This window comes from Melospiza georgiana, chromosome 3, assembly GCF_028018845.1.
Source record: "Melospiza georgiana isolate bMelGeo1 chromosome 3, bMelGeo1.pri, whole genome shotgun sequence".
NCBI lineage: Eukaryota > Metazoa > Chordata > Aves > Passeriformes > Passerellidae > Melospiza > Melospiza georgiana.
This window is the reverse complement of record NC_080432.1, coordinates 113372251-113389430: the sequence shown is the minus strand read 5'-3', so window position 1 is coordinate 113389430 and position 17180 is coordinate 113372251. Positions and strand designations below refer to the sequence as shown.

The window sequence follows — 17180 nt, the reverse complement described above, 5'->3', positions numbered from 1 at the left end:
GGATTGCTAGGGCAATGACAAGAGAATGATTTGGGGCTGAAGAGCAAGCTGTCAATTTCCATGTAGTTCTCCTAAAAGAGGGAGGAGAAAGAGGGGCCCTCTCTAAAACTGCAGGTGGGTCAGCTGAAGATGCTGCAGTAATAACTGGCTAACCATGACCAAATAAACTGTGTGAAGTCACTACTTTGAGGGCAGGCTTAAATCAAGGAGATGTGTTGTGTAGCCCAGAAAGTGGAAAGGATTGGATGTTTATTCACAGAGTTTCCTTGGGAATCTGCATGACCTAGAGAACATCTGGGTGAAATCAGGTACCAGGTTCCTTTAGTAATGCTGGAAAACTCCACTGAGAGCTTTTGCTTCAGTGTGGGGAGCAACAAGTGCTCGTATGCTGAGAGGAGGGTTCGTATGTTGAGAGCACCCAGTTCAGAACCATGTGGGCTTAGTTATGGAGTGAGGATGAAAAGAGTGAACTTTATTGCTCAATCTTTATTCCAGCTACATCCCAGGCTTTATTTTTCAGACAGATGTGGGTGCTTCCTTTAGTTGGCTGCTTAGCTTTCAGAAAGGGCTGAAGAGCCAGGGGAGCCCCTGGTGTCCTAATCTCTGGTCACACTGGACCAATGATTCTGGGAGGACAGTTCTTCGTCCTCATGGGCATGATGCAGAAGGCAGAGGAATCTCTTTGGGAGGCTGTCTGGGACAGTGTGCAGGAGATCCCATTTGGGAAGCCCTACAGCAGCCCAGGCCATAGCTGGGTTACTCAGTGAATTCCTGCCTTTGCAAGGGGCAGAGGGCAGCAGGGACCAGGGAGCATCCATTTCCACCCACGTGTGCTGCTTGCTCAGCATGAGGCAGCGCAGAGGGCAGAGGCTCGCCTTTCGAGATTTGATAATTAATTAGCTGTCATAATTACCTAATTGTGTGGAAATATGCTGCAGCAAAAATGAGCCTGGAAGAGTGAAATTAGACTGGTGGTGGTTTCCTAGAAAAATGTGTGTGCATATGTGCAGGAGAGCATGGATGAGAGGAGGGACACAAGGAGCAAGCAGCTATGGGGAGGCTGGCTGAGTGTGCTGCTGGCAGGCAGACATCTGCCTCTGAGACAGTGCTAGGAAAGGTTTGCTCCACTCCTGGTTTTGCTGCTGGTTTCCTCTGGGGAAGATTTTCTGAACTGTGCTGAGCAAGTTTTCTCCCTGGGACTGCTGATAAGGCTTTTTTTTTTTTTTTTTTTTTTCCCCAGGGTATTTTGATTAGGGCTGCTGGGCATTAAAAATGTGGTGAGGAAATTAATGCTCCGTGAGGTTGCACTGCACTATCCTGAACAAGCCAAGGGTAAACAGATCACACCACCGCTTTGGTAGAAATTTTGTTTAAAAATTAATCTTTTGAAGGTTGTTACCAATACAAGAGCAGACTTTGCAGCCTCATTAAACAATGCTGTATTAATACAGTGACTTAGGGTGTGCATCATGCAAGATCTGCTGCTGTGGAAACCTCAGTAAAGGGTATCTTAAACTAGACAGTAGAAAATAAGCAGCAGGAACTTGTATAAGTTGCTCTACCTGCTTTCAGCTGTTTGGCTGTGATTGAAACAGCAGGAGAGACTCACAAATGTCTGAAATGCACAGCTTTCTGTTCTTCACCTCCCTGCAAGCTGCATGGGAATCTTTCTCCATTCCTGAAATTGTTGCTTTGCCCTTCCTGTCCTGGTGACTTCTCAGACAGGGCCTTTCCCCCTCCATATCAGAACACACAGTGTTTTCTGGGCTTCTATTCAAAAAGCACCTGATAAGATATCTGGGGGTGACATGCTTGACCTTCTGGAGAGTGGCCATGCAGGTTCTTCTGCTTCAGGTCAGCTTTTATTGGAATGGGATGGCCTGATGGGAATAAGCCTGGTGGACTCTGACCATCAGTTATCTCAGGGGCCTGCTCAGTTCCCCTGGAATTTGGACCTAGTTGGTCTTAATTTGGCTCGCAGAGTGCTGTTGCTGCCAGAATTGATGTCACAAAACATTTGCTGGGGTATTGATTGTGTGAGAAGTAGGTGAGAGGCTTCTCTGTGCTTTTTTCAGGCATTCTGCTTTCCCACAGACAGCTGCCCTTCTGGAGCACGTGGCCAAAGTGGTTTGGTGCCAGAAGTGGGGTGCTGGGGCTCAGCATGATGCCACGTGGGTGAAGGTGACCCCACCTTGTGATGAGCCTCCATCCCACTGGGGCTGCAGAGGGCAGTCACAGCTGTCAGAGGAGGTGGCAGTCCTTGGAACACCACTGGTAAATCTTCTCCAGGATGTCCTTGCTTATTGCTTCCCTTCCTGGAGCCACCAAGGCTCTTCTGCAATCTCCCTTTGTTACAGAGGCTTCCTGACAGAAGCAGCAAGTGCAGTGTAGGGTGTACCCATGGCACAGAGTTGCAGGAACAGGGCTGTAACTTCAGCTATTGGGACTTCGCAGAAATATTTAATAGTTTGTGTTGTTCTTTTCACTCAGTTCTCTCAGGTCTCCCCAGGTTGTGAAAAATCAATTGCTGAGATATAATACTAGAGAGAAGACTTAAAGTTCAGTGCTTACAGGCAGGTTCTGACAATCCTGCTTAAAATAGCAACAACAAAACAATAAGCCCTGAAATAATGAATTGTTGAGAAGGAAGTAGTCTGTCAATCTGTTAACCTACTTAAGGAACAGAAACTTCTGCACTACCTACTTTTCTTGGTATTCCTTTTCTTCAGCAAGTACTTTGGAATTTTTATCTGCTAGAAAATTTGTAAAAAATATTGTACTACTAAACCAGTTAAAAAGAAATCTCAGCTCAGTCTAATATGATAAGTGAGTTTTCTGAGGAAAAAAATAAACAAGGGTAAGAGGAGGTAAGAGGTGGAGTTTTCCAAGAGCTATTACTGTCTAGAGAGTTGCATTCAGTGTCTCCTCATCTGTATTTCAAAAGAATTTCCCGCCTGGGTTAGTGACTCACTTTTCAAAGGAAATTTTCATAAAGGGAAAGCTAATGCAATTAGACCTTTGAGGATATTGTTGGTAAATAACTTTCAGCAAGAGTCGAAACCCCTCCATGTTAAGTGACAGGCAGCCACCCTTTCTCTGTTATCTGCTGGTGCTTAGCAAAATACTGCAAGTCAGAGCCCCAGAAAAGAGGAGTTAAACCAAAGCTGCTCTACCAGAAATGTACTGTAACTATGCTGAGTTACCTCATCTGAGACTGCTTCACTGCTTAATATTCCTATTCAGTGGAGAATGTTACATGGAAAGAAGGGCAACCAAGAAAAATACACGTGAAGGCTTTAACTTGCTGTGATATGTGATACCTCCCCAGAATGTGATGATCACTCAGCCCAGCCTTCCTGATTTTGCTAGGTTTGCAAATTTGAAAATGAGAAAAATTAGTCTCCAGATTGATTTCTGATAGATGTTTTCCTGACTAGGATGGCATCAGCAGAGCACTGGGAATTGTTTCTCAATGTCTGTTTAAATGATGTCTTGTCAAACATTGGTCTTGTAAGATAAACTTCACGGAAGTTTTGTTTTCTTTCCTCTCTTCAGTAGGAGTGGTCTTCATACTGGTAGCAAAGAATTGCTGGATTACAACAACACTGAGAGTTTGAAATGTCAGGAGGGTCCTTTTAAACACTATATTATTTTGTGGAGCCCTACAACCAATTCTTTTATACTCTGCTCTGTAGACCTTGCACAAGCTCTTGAAGGATTCCAGTTCTTGAGCTGCAAAAGCAACTCTTTCAGAGAAATACTGTACTTTACCCCCTGTCATTTCACTGCCTGACCTTCCATTCTTAAGTGCACCTGTGGCTTCTGTCAGTGTTTCTGTGCCATCCCTGGTCTCAGAGAAGCCTGCTAAAGGGCAGGAGTATCACACTGTTGTGCTTTTGAAGGGCTGGAAGCTGGGGACACTGCAAGCAGTCAATGGGAAGAGGTCAGCCCAGCATCCTAAGTACCAGCAGTGTGTGGTTTGAGTACAGGTCTAAATCATGAGCTAAAGGATGAGAATCCCATCCACATCTCTTGATTACTGGGAGATGGGATTAGCCTGGTCCTCCACTATTGTGAGGCAGGTAGCAAATCAAAAGGTTACCCAGGCTGCCTCCCCAGCAGAGCCCTCTCAGGCAGCACTTGCTGACCCAAACACCTCTCATGGCCCTCACAAGGTGAGGCTGGAGTGGACCCCAGGCTATCAGCTGTCTTGTGTCAGATGGAGCACACTGCAGTGCAACCTGCTGATCTGAAGCGGGACAGACAATTTAGACCCTGGTTTGCTGACACAATGGTAGATCTTTACTGCCTGGGCTCATCATTCCCCTTTTGCAGTCCTCTGCCATCTTGGTATAGTTGACACCTGGAAAAGGAGGTGTTTTGAAGGCTTTACCTGTGCCAGGAGACAGCAGGATGAGAAAATATATCTTGGCTATCCCTTACACAAAGTATGGCCTATTACCTTTGTGCTTCTTAGATAGCCTCTGTCCAGGTGAGATCAGGGCAGGAATAGGTCCCTAGTCTGCAGGACCACAAGTGGTGCCTGAATACCCTGTAGACAATTCAGCCCCTATCAGAGGTGAACACCCCTCAGCTCCTGTCCTGGAATGAATTTCTTCCTGAGTGTGTGTGGAAGACAGACTTGCATGCTAAGGAAGATGCTTGAAAACACAACATTAATGCCTTGGACTCTCTTGTGTGAAGCCAAGTACTCATTTCTGCATTAAAAAAAAAAAGGCATTAATATGATTGAGCCCCTGGGCTAGATTGCTTGGGTGGGTCCTGAGAGCCTTCCAAGTGTGAGTGTCAGAGGCTTTCAGGATGTGAGGGCACTAAGGCAGCAGGATATTTTCTTACAGCTCTGGAGCACCTGACCAACTGGTACAGTGAGTTCCACCTTCCCATGCCCACTACATAATGGTTGCTTTTTCTTATGGATTATGTATTTGTCCTTTAAGTTACTGTGATGTGGCACTTGGGAAGTTCATTATCTTTACTAACACTTGGCTAGAGTGAGACGATGTCTTAATTAAGATATAAAGAAAGAATGAAGAAGCTAAGGTTACCCATAGGATAAATTCCCAAGAGTTGACATTTTATGTTTTAATGGGAATGAATCAGGTCCTTGGTTCTTTCCTTTATTCCAGGTAAAAAAGAGAGAGGGGAGGGCAGCAGGAATGACCAGTGCAATAGATGAGCAGAACAGCAGTAACTGGCATAGGATCCAAGCTGGCACTAACTAGTGAAGCTTGAAGGAATTAATTGGTTATATATGGGCATTCCATGTGCTGAGTCAGTCACTTTCCCTCTCTGCCTACATCACTGCTCTGACTTAGCCTTTCAAAGCATTGACATTTACACTGGCATCCTAATGCTAATAAGGGGGGGGAAATGCCACAAAATCCTAACCAGATTTCCTTTTTCCCAAGTGTAGATTGGCAAAGTTGGGGCAGTAGAGTCTGCAGTGGTGGTAGAAGGTGCCAGTTTATTTGTTGTGCAGTGGAAAGCAAGCGTGTGCTGCTGGTGTAAGAATGCAGGGAAAGAGTAACTGTGCAGATAAGGGAAGATTTTGGAGCTCTGTGAGGTTAGCTCTGGCTGGAGTAACTCCTGGAAGGAGCAGGGATCCCACTTACATTTTTAATTTGAAATAATTTGAACCAAAAAATCATAGCAATTAGAAAGAAAACTTTACAAGAAAGCAAACTCGTGGTGTTTTTTCATATTTTAGAAAAGATTAACTGTCTTTCTCAGACACCTCAGGTAATTTTATCTCACCTCTCATAGATGCTGTAAGAGGCAGAATCTTTTCTGAATCTTAAATCCACTCCTTCTGCAGCCAGAAGGAGGGAGAAGCCGTGCAGCATTGCCATCTGAAGGGAGCAGGACATGAGGTAGTTCCAGCCCATCGTTTCAGGCAGCTCTGGGTGAGTCAGATGGATCCCACCCACTGCACAGTTGCAGGCTCTAGCAAAATGACTCACCACACTGTTATGGTAAACAGCAGCTGAGAGTCCTGCCCTGTGCAGATGTAAAACGCTTTAGCCTCTCCCTGCAGCAACACCCCGGTGCAGTTATTCACTGTGGCCGTGCCAAAAGCTCGGTGCGTTGGTATTTATTTCTTTTTTTCAGTTGACAGCTGATTTCGAAGAGGGAGACAGGCAATAAAAATGCTGTGAATGGTGAAGGAAATGAGTCTGACTCACTTCCACTTTCCCTTTCACATTTTTAATCCTGTGCAGTGCTGCCTGTGACAGGAGTGGGATTATGCTGGGATTACTGATAGCAGTCTCTGATCTGCTGTGTAGATGGTTTTATTTTCAATCTCTTTTTTTTTAACGAATCTTTTTTTATTTATTTTCCCATTTCCCTTCAGCAGCTTCTACCTGACATATTTAAATTGCTTCTCTTTCATTCCCATTCCAGCTGCAAGCACATCTCCTCCTTGCAAGTAAATATGTTTGGAAAGGGAGAGGTAGGGAGAAATAAAGTTAACATTGCTTTCCATTTTGGTCTTAAGAAAATAAGGAAAAACTGTGAACATGAAAGGGCTGGTTTTGCAGTGAAACTGTGGTGTCTTTCAGAGGAAAGCACTGGCTGTTTTCATTTTCAGACCCTGGTAGAAGCTTGAGAAAAAAACAGGTGACACTGAGTTTATGTTAACCATCCAAAGGCTCGGGAGGGGAAATCAAACAGGTTTCATGCCATTCACTGGCAGTCTGTAAACAAGGTAGTTCACATCCCTGTGCCCCGGGTCAGCCTTTGTGTGTACTAGCGAGAATTTGGGAGGGTTTGGGCGGTGTTTGGCATTCCTTGCTGCTTTAAATTGACCTGTCAAGTAGTGTGTTATGAAGCAGTGCCTGGACACGTGGGGCAGAGGGGCATGAATGAGCATTCAGGGCATGAAGCCATCTGAAAGAATGTGGTAGGTGTTTGCACAGAACAGTGTTAGAAGGGTACAAGAAAACAGCCAAGAACACCCCTGAACAAGGTGAGGAGCTGCTTACTGCAGGTTCAGGTGCCTGGTTGATGGTCCATGGCTGTCAATGCCAGAGGCCACTGCTCTGTGTTGGTGTTGGTGTGTCCTCAGCAAACTGGTCTGCTCAAACAACTCAGCTCTCTGAAGAAGATAACTTATAATCCATGTTGTTGCTTTATTTCCAAATATTTTTTAAGAGTACCATTTGAAGACAATGCATGTTTTAAATATCAAAGGAGTGTTTTCAGCACATTATCTTTCATTTGGCTGGAGCAACTTACCTTCTTTGATAGCCTGTGTGCAGAATAGTCTCCTTGTTCCAGAGGTTAGATTGTACCAGACAGGGACAGAAACATAAATATTTACTGCCATCTTTTGGGCAGTGTGAGTATGACTCAGAAAAAGAAGGGGTCAATCAAATTACTCTGCATCTCCTTCAGCTTTGTCAGCTGACTCTTATCTGGCCACCAAATACAACAGTTGGCCAAATAACATCAGTTTTTTAACAGTTATCAGTCTGAGGCTTTAAGTGAAGAGAGGTTTCTAAAGGGAGGTGCTGCTTTGATTTGAGCAAACTGATAGATTTTGGGCTAAAATACCTAAAAGGCTTTGAGCACATCCACCCTTCTCAAGCTTTTGACACAGTGTATGTTCATTGCTTCAGACTGCTGGGAGCTTTGTGTTTTGCTCTGCTTTAATGCATAATTGCTAGGATTCCTGAAGTCCCACCCTGACCTTTTCAAGAAATAAAATTTCAGTGCTCTTTATCTGCAAGGATATTAGAGTGTGAACAATATATATAAGTTTATTTTTAAATGTGTATATTTTAGCAAGATAGGATGTGTTGCATCACACTCCTCTGACCCTTTCTTCTTACACAGTGTATTGTTCAGTTGAAATGCTGATTAGGTGACCTTTCCTAATTGCAGTACATTATTTTTCATCCACTTGAGGTGTCAGGTTGTATTTTTAATCTCATACTTAATCAAACTTTCAGTCCTGCAGTCCAAGCAGATGCACATTTCCTGCTGTGGTAATAGCCCTTTCCTTGAAACTAGTTTGAATATAATAGCAGCAAGGTACTTCACTCTTTCCAAAAGGCCGTGTCTCTGAGTGGACAGAACCTTATATTAATGCAATGAGATCATTTATTAAGGCTTTGTAGGAAGATGAAATTTTTAGCTGGGATTCATATGTGTTGCTGATTTAAGTATGATTGTTGTCTTATCCTTACCATCTGGACCTCCACAATGTGCCACAAGGGAAGAACTTGCTCAATGTAAAACTTGGTTTGTTGTTTATTGAGGGGGTGGCAGCAGAGAAAATCGTCCTTCCGCTCACTGTTTTTCAGCTTGCATTGAGCAAGCAAAATATGACTCTCTGCTCTTGTCTTGTGTTTGTTTTAGGTGAAACTTCCTTTTCCTGTTGATCAAATCACAGATCTTCCAAGGAATGATTTCCAGATGATGATAAAGATGCACAAGCTAACCTCAGAGCAGCTCGAGTTCATCCACGATGTCCGCCGGCGCAGCAAGAACCGCATCGCAGCCCAGCGCTGCCGCAAGAGGAAACTGGACTGCATTCAGAACCTGGAATGTGAAATCCGCAAGTTGGTGAGTTCTGTGCCTTTGCTGCAGCCCAGCTCACCCTCACACTGTAGCCTGCACCAGCAGCAATTCCAGTCCAGACTTCAGGGGGTTCAGTCAGTTTGTACACTGATGAGCAGAATGCCCAGTGGACAGTGTCATCACATTTTCATGTAAGGGAGGGAGGTGACTGGACCGAGGCCAAGGGGCTGCTCAGAAAATTCCTCTCACTTTCAGTCAAGGTATGGACACTTCAGGCGGGGTTTGTTGTGTTTCATTTTGCTTTGTTCTTTGCTCAAGCTGTAGGAAACATCGTGTGAAAGAGGCAGGGATCTGTTGAAGAAGCTGAGTTACCATCACCTCACAAATGGCAGAAAGCCACAAGACTTTGGGTTCCTCACTTGCTGCCTGTGCCTGTCTGCTTCCCGTCTGTAACAGGGAGGTGACACTGACCTCACAAGCTGGTTGGGAGGCTTAAATCATCAAGGCTTGTGAAGCCTTCAGATGCCTTGCTGCTGAAGCCCTGGGGGGAAAAAAAAGAAAAATCAAAACATTGTTCAAAGTAGTGCTGCACTGATGCAAAACAAACAACACAACAAAGATAAACAAAATAGTGAGCAACTGCTTCCTGCACTGAGAATAGCACACAGTGTGTACAGGGTGAGTCAGAGGTTCTGCACAGTGAAAGAGTGGATGGATCCTCATCGGGCTGTCAGAAGAAGCAGGTTCAGTCTTGGCTGCACGTGCCTGTCTGCACTGGGCTGGTGGTGGGGAGGAGTTCCTGTCTCTCGCTCTCCAGAGCCTCAGGAGCAGCGCTCTGAGGGCTGGACTAGCAGCCAGGGTGATTCAGCCTTACAGCTGTAGCCTTCACTTGAAAATTGGTTTGAGTTAATTGATTTTGTGCAATCCTGTGACATTGCCATTATTGTCTGATATAGTAAACTGCAGACAGACAAAATAAAAATTTTAAGTCCTCTGCCCAGCACAAACACGCATCTCAGGGGAATTAATGAAGGGCATATGAGTGGCCTTGTGGGCTTGATCCATGCTCAATTTGAGGAATCAAAAACCATTTGAGGTGCAGGATTCTTCCCAAAAACAAGTTGACATTTCTATTTAGCAAAGGGGACTTGAATACGTGGCAATATGCAGTGAGTGAGCCAAGTAGGGAAGACACCCCACTGGACATGTTTGCAAATAGTGAAGGGCTGGTGAGTGAAGTGATGGCTGGATGCCTTCTTGGGCACAGTGATCACAAAATGATGGAGTTTTTGGTTGCTGGAGAATTAAATAGGAGGGTCAGTAGAGCTGTCACCTTGGATTTCCAGAATGCAGACTTTGGCCTGTTTAGAAGACTGGTTGGGAAAATCGCTTAGGAGGCAGTACTGAAGAGAGGAGTTCAGGAAGGTTGGACATTCTTCAAGAAATAAATCTTGCAGGCACAAGAGCAGGCTGATCCCCCATGCAAAAATATAGGGCACTGGAGAAGACCAGCGTGGATGAACAAAGAGTTTCAGCTGGAACTCAAGTAAAAAATGGAGTTTATTATTTTTGGAAGAAGGGGCAGCTATTCAGGAGGACTACAAGCATATAGTGAAGTTATGCAGAGAGAAAATTAGAAGGGTAAAAGTCCAACTAGAACTTAATCAGGCTACTGCTGTAAATGACAATAAATAGTTTTTTAAACAGACAAGCAACAAAAGGAAGGCCAAGGAGAACCTCTATCCTTTATTGAATGCAGTAAAAACATAGCAACAGAGAAGGAGGAAAAGGCTGAGGTACTTAATGCCTTCTTTGCCTCAATAGTAAGACTGGTTGCTCCCCGGGTACCCAGCCCCCTGAGACGGAAGACAGGGACAGGGAAAAGAATAAACACACAACACGTGACCACTGGAAATTCCTTTGTTTTCTTCTGTCCACTTTGTGATCAGCAGCTTCCAGTCTCATGAATTACATAATGGTGCTGTGGTTTAAGGGTTTTTCACTTGGCTGGGTCTTGTTTATGAAAGACCCCTTTTCCCCCTGTAGTTACTGTAAGTCACCCATCTTCTTGACACAGATGGTTTCACAGCAGACAGTGAGTGAAATGGTTGTATCCTCAGAGTTTGATAGGTAATTTTTTTTTGCCTGCTTTCTCTCACTCATTCATCTACCCACTCACATTCCCTTTTTTCCCTGCAAACTCGCAGCATATTCTCCTCCATAATTCATCATCTCAAGATGTACTTGAGCATCTGTTTATTTTTTTATTATTTTTGTGCTTTCTTGATAGATTTATCAATATTTTAGTAGTTAGTTCTTTTCATGTGTACTGCTCTCTTTCACATTCACACAGCTGTATGCTTCCAGTGTGGGCTCTGCACCCAGGGCAATACTATCAGCTGTCAACAACCACCCATAGCTGGATAATCTGAGTTGTGGAGCTTTCACACCTCAGATGCTGAGACATCTTGGGTTTAGCAGTGTTACTAGGTGAGATACGTGGCTGCGCTGCTTTTGGGGCCAGCTCAGCTCTGGAAATTGTTCTGGTACTCTACAAAATCTCATCTTCTCTCTCGAGCTGTGTGCCCACCTGCCTGAGACAGGAGATGCAGCAGGACCATCCCAGCCAGTCTACACTGAATCAACACCGTTTTTTAGAGGTGAAACCCTAGGCTGGGTTCATAAAAATATCTGTGTTAGATCAAGCCCAAACCATTAAGCACCAGAACATAAGAAAACAAGCCATGGTGCAAGCCACAGAGCACACTTAGATCCTCTCTTCTGAAAAAACTCACCTCTCTCAGTGATAATGGAGCTCCAGGGGGTGCACCCAGCCTAAGCAGCCAACCTGACAGTTCAAGGGCGAACCAAACACCAGCAGCTCATCCTCACTTCAGGAATTAACCTGTTTTCTTGCTGATTAGATGGGAAATGGCCCTTCTCCCTCAAAATGTTTTGTTCAGAGTTCTTTTATATCGTCTGTCGGGCAGCCTTAGTTTATAAAGGGAACAGTTCTGTGAGAATAACTTGGGATTCTATCATCTTCCAGTTCAAATGTTTTTCTCCAGATGTTTCCCAAATTCCTGTCCACACAGGCCATGGTGGTCAAATACTTGATGTCTTTGTGACTCTTCCTCTGGCCATATGAAAACAGGTGTGACACATTGATGTTCTTGGGTACTGCTGCATATGTATTGTAGTTGCAAGGACCCTCGTGGCAGAGAGGAATGATGAATCTGACTCCATGTTCTCAGAAGGCTAATTTATTATTTTATGATACTATATTATATGAAAGAATACTATACTAAACTGTACTAAAGAATACAGAAAGGATACATACACAATGCTGAAAAGATAATAATGAAAACTCGTGACTCTCTCCAGAGTCCTGACACAGCTTGGCACTGATTGGCCAATGAGACAAAACAGCTCATGCCAGAATCCAATAAAACAATCACCTGTGGGTAAACAATCTCCAACCACATTCCAGGCAAGCAAAGCACAGGAGAAGCAAATGCGATAAGAATTGTTTTCCTTTTTCGCTGAGGCTTCTCAGCTTCCCAGGAGAAAAACCCTGGGCAAAGGGATTTTTCAGAGAATGTGAGTGCCACACATATGTGCCCAAAGTGCGCAGGCAGTGGATGTCCCTTCCTCAGTCTAAGATGCCTTCTTTCTTTTTCAGGTGTGTGAGAAAGAGAAATTGCTCTCAGAAAGGAACCAGCTGAAAGCGAGCATGGGAGAATTGCTAGACAACTTCTCGTGTCTTTCCCAAGAAGTGTGTAGAGACATGCAGAGCCCGGAACAGATCCAAGCCCTCCACCGATACTGCCCCGTTCTCAGACCCATGGATCTACAGCCGGTCACCACCATCAGCCCCGCCCCAGCCGGCGTGGAGCAGAGCCTGGTGGGCTCCCAGTGCGTCGGGGAGAGCATGCAGTGCTGCTCGGAGCAAGGCTCGGTGCAGCTGGGAGCGCCCTGGCTGCCCAACAACATCTCGGAGAATTGTTCGGCTGGCGCGGGGCTGGATGGAGCCGACGCAGGTACTTACCCCGAGAGAGAGCTTCCACCCGAGCAGAGCAGCCAGACGGTCACGGTAGACTTCTGTCAGGAAATGACTGATAAATGTACAACAGATGAACAACCCAGGAAAGATTACACCTAGTGACTCGTAACCTTAACGTTACACCTGGTCAGGTGTTCTTCAGTCAGCCAGTGGCAGTGTTCATTTGTTGTCTAGAAGAACGTATTTGGTGCACACTACAGTGGTCTTAGCAGCAATACTGTTTTTAAGTATTCCCTCCTCTCTACAAGCAGGAGTTCTCTTCACAATGGTGCTATCCCTTGCTCAGGCAGGGAACGAAGCAGTGGCAACACTGTCTGTTTTTGTATGTTATTTCAATCTTAACAGGGATGGACATAACACCTCTGAGGACCCAACCGCAGCTTTTTTCTCAGTGGCCCATGTCACAAAACCCTAACTCAGGAATTTCCTCTGAATGTTCAATTTTTCATTGAAGACAGCTTCTTTACACATCAAAGTTTTATAGCTAAACTGTACATATTATATATAATATATATAAAATATATATATCCATATGCAAGAGTCCCTGCATGCCTCAATTTTCTCATCCTACAAACTGGAAGCTTTCATTTCTATTGTACAAACAAGTTCCAACATTCCTTTTTGTCTTTGATGCTAGAACTAGTTTGGTAACTTGTTACACGATAATTTTTTCCTCAGTTCGCAGTTCAGCAATAGCATTCAATTTGTACTTATTTATAAAACTTTAATGTCGGAAACTTATTTGAGATTTTATTATAGACAATTTTTTTTGGCACAGCCATTTCGTGCCACTTGAGCAATGTGGAGTTATTTTATTTTCTTGCAGATACTGTACAGCAATGGTCAACTTTGCCACTTGCACTGAGTTTCTGGTCAAACCTCTTTTCATAAATGAAGTCATGACTTCAGAATAACTTGAGTATATGGTTTTCTTTGCTTTATGGCTTAAAGGAAATAGAAAATTTTTATCTAATAGACAAACACTCAGGAGCTCATTATGTAGTAAAAACAGTCTTGCCAAATACTGAATTCACTATACAATTTGTAAAGAGAATCTGCTTGAATTATTTTTATATTTAGACTTCTTTCTGTTTCACAAACCAAGTTTAAGTGCTGTTAATGATGCTTTTGGAGTCTTATAGGGGAAAGTATATTTCACTCTTTAGAGAAAAGTGTATTTGACAACTGGATCAATTCATCAAATGTTCCACGAGGTAAAGCAAACAGAGATCACGTCAATATACCTGGGGGCTTTTTCTCCAGCCCCACTCTGCATCCTTTACTCATGGAAGCAACTGCTGCTCCGGCTAGTCCCCAGAGCCTGACCTCAGCTGTCCTCAGACATTACCTGTTCTCCCCACCAGACCCAAGTGGCAGAGCTGGGTCTGGTGAAGTTACTGACCCTGCCTAGGTAGGCAGAGTTGCAGGATCATACCCCTAGTTGTTGACTTTGGCTTCCTTACGGAAGTCCAGCTAGCACTGTATCCTCTAAGAGCAAAACATACGTTTGCCAACACCCAATTTGGTCACTTACCCATCAAATTGTTGTGTTCCAGGATCCTCTCATCCTGCAGCATTGCCCTCAGCACAAACTGCAGCTAAAAGAGCGCTGTCTCAAAGGAGACTACTCAGTGAATTGGCTTAGTTGTAACTGTATTGGACTTGTATCTTAATGTTGACTCATGTTATGACTGTGTGAGACAGCAGCTTTCCAAGCATAACATCTGTATGTACAGTGTAGACAGAAGAACAACCTCCTAATGCTTTTTTTTTAATAATTATTACTATTCTAAGTGTACTGAGTTTTTATTTTGTGGTTCTTTGCCCTACGTGTGCCAGGTTGTGTGGCTTTATCGACGACAACTGTCATGTGCTTTATTGGCTGATATTGTTTGTTCTCGCTGAAAAAAAAATGACCAGCTGTTCACACCTGTTAAAAAAAAAAAAAAAAAAGTGTGGGGAAGCAGCTTCTCAGAAGCACTAAGTGATAATGTGTTCTTCTGTGCTAACGTTTACACTAGAGGTGTGCGCTGGTGGTTTTTTGAGGCACTCAAGTAGATCAGCATCTTGAACCCTGGAGGAGGAATCAGCTCCCTCTCTCCACTTTCTTCCATCTTCAGACTGTGCTCATGGACTGTCGCCCACTCGCCACAAAGTCTTGCTTTTATCCTCCTCATGCAAACTATTGTAATTGTAGCCAAGCTACTGAGGAGGAACTGCATATAGCATGTGCCATGTTTGTTGAAAATACTTTTTTTCCCCCCGCATGTACAAAGGAAAACTAGTATATAATGTAGGAGAATATTTATGTTTAGGTATTAATCATTACTGTACAAAATCCTTACCTTTAAATGTTCAAAAATATACAAATGCCATAAACTCCTAGTTCAGACGGTTGAAAAAGGGGGAGTTCTCCTTTCTTTTTAAAAGAGCTTAACCTAAAAATATCTGAACCCCCTCCCAACCATCCTTTGCAGGTAACTTCACTGAGAAGCTCTTTGGTGGGGGGGGGTGGGATTTGATTTTCCTTTTAATTTGTTGACGTTGCAAAGCAGTTCTGTGCTTCGCAGAGAAGTTTTGTTTCTATGAGACCATGGTGAAAGCTAGAATTTAAAACTAAATGTGAATCACATTATAGAGTCATAGCTACTTGGGGGGGGGGGGGGGGTTGGGGGTGGGCGGGAGGGAAGGGTCAACTGACACAGTATTTTAAAGATGTTTTTCTGTTGCCTTTTTTATTTTTAAGTGACCTCCTATATATATGAATAGATAGAATGTTTTATGAGTATAAAACCAAGTTTTAACTTGCTTCCTGACATGAAGATTTACTCTACTAACAACTCATGTGCAACTGGTACTCTTGACCTCATTCCGACGGTTTAAAAAACCCACCCCCACAACCCATTGCGCTGCAGCTCTTAGGTTTGACCTGGCCTCATACTGGTGCTGGGTCCCTTGATTTCCTCTACCTTGGGAACTGATATTTAAAACCACTGCTCAAATAAGTGTCTCTTCCTCAACCTTTCTCTCGTCTCTCTCTTTGCCTCCCCTGCAAGCTTTTCTGGATGTTTGATCTCATTCTTTCTCATTAGAAGTGGCTGATTTTGTGTCATTGCTTCCTATATTTACATGTATCATGGTTTTTCAGTGGGGTTTTTTTGGTGGTGGTGGTGGTTGTTTTTTGTTTCTATTTTGTTTTGAGGTTTTTTTTGCTATTTTGAACCATGTGGCTTTCAAAGCAGTTACTGGGCTAAGGTTTAAAGGAAAATACTGGGAGAATTAGTTTCAGACCTGGACATCAGTTTACATACCCGACCATTCTTGTCTCACAAGGCCAAACCAATGACCACAAAACATCATTGGAAAGAGCGAAAAAAAATCTGACTGCAGAATTCTAAGAGTTTGGCCAGTGGTCACTGTGATCTTAAGAATCTCTTTGCATTTGTCAAAGAGGACACATGCAGCATCTCTCCTGCTGGGCATTGCTTGGGAATGGCGTGGTGAGACCCTATCTCCCCTCTGAGCACTGCTCTGCTCCCATGGGCACGTGAGTCCTTGGAGCTCTGTCCAGTCTGTATCTAGTCCTCCTTTTCCTCTGCCATTGCTATACTTGTATTGCCAGGAAACCTCATTTCATTTAGGCTTGTTATGCTTTGTCAGGTGAGTACTACACTATATAATGTGTTTGTTTCTCTGCGTTCTCTGGGGGTGCCTTGAACACAATTAAAGCTCATTGCAAGCTGATTCTGGAACAAAAAGGTAGTGAAAAAATAAATTTAAAATAAAAAGAGTGAAAACAAAACAGAAAACAAACAAAACAAAAGCAAAAATGTTGGCTGTATTATCAGGAGATCCCAGTATTTATATCACTGACTTCCTAACGTGATGACTCAGGCGTCAAGAGTTTGATGCTGCAGTATAAAACTATTATTTTATATATTGTACAAGTAATTTATTAAATGTCTTTCTAAGGATATATGCTGCTTTTAAGATGCACTATATTTTTGGATCTAATCCCTGTATTATTTTTTTTCCCAAGGAAGTAAAATGTGCTGCAAAAGCAAGCCACAGTGATTAGTATGCTAACTGCTACTTCTCTTTAAAAAGCAGAGTGGGAACGAGATACGTAACTTTGCTAAGTGGATTAACTCCTGCCAGAGAAATGATTAATGCTGATACTGTGGTTGTTAATCTGGAGTGTGACACTTCATCATGTCTGTATCCTAAAGAGTGCTTAAATAGAAGTTAAAATGCCTAGATATATAGTTAATTTTTTTAATATGTGACTTCATGACTGCCTAGTAAATAAAACAAAAAAAAAAAAAATCTGCATGCTGGAATCACTATAATCCTGTAATAAAATGAAAACTGATCCACTAGGAGAAAGCATGGTGAAGCCTTGCAATTCCAGAATCAACACCACATCCTCATCTGTGTCTTCTAATCCACTGCTGTGGTGTTGAGGAGAGAGCAAGGGGTGCGTTCACAGAATGGGAGACCCATAGTGTATTTTGCAGTGAGACAGAGTGGATGTTTGCCAGGTTTCCACAGTCTCACATTTTGCTCCACTTGA

The 17180-nt window shown here is 43.4% G+C and overlaps 1 protein-coding gene across 1 annotated transcript in view; it reads left to right on the top strand.

The window, feature by feature from the left end:
• BACH2 (BTB domain and CNC homolog 2) overlaps nt 1-15248 on the top strand; it is a 183029-nt gene extending 167781 nt beyond the window's left edge. Inside the window, exons 7-8 of the mRNA XM_058020269.1 lie at nt 8383-8589; nt 12227-15248. Of these exons, the coding sequence (XP_057876252.1) occupies nt 8383-8589; nt 12227-12706 (687 nt within the window). The 3' untranslated portion in view covers nt 12707-15248. The remainder of the gene's footprint in view (nt 1-8382; nt 8590-12226) is intronic.
• The last annotated feature ends 1932 nt before the right edge of the window (nt 15249-17180 follow it).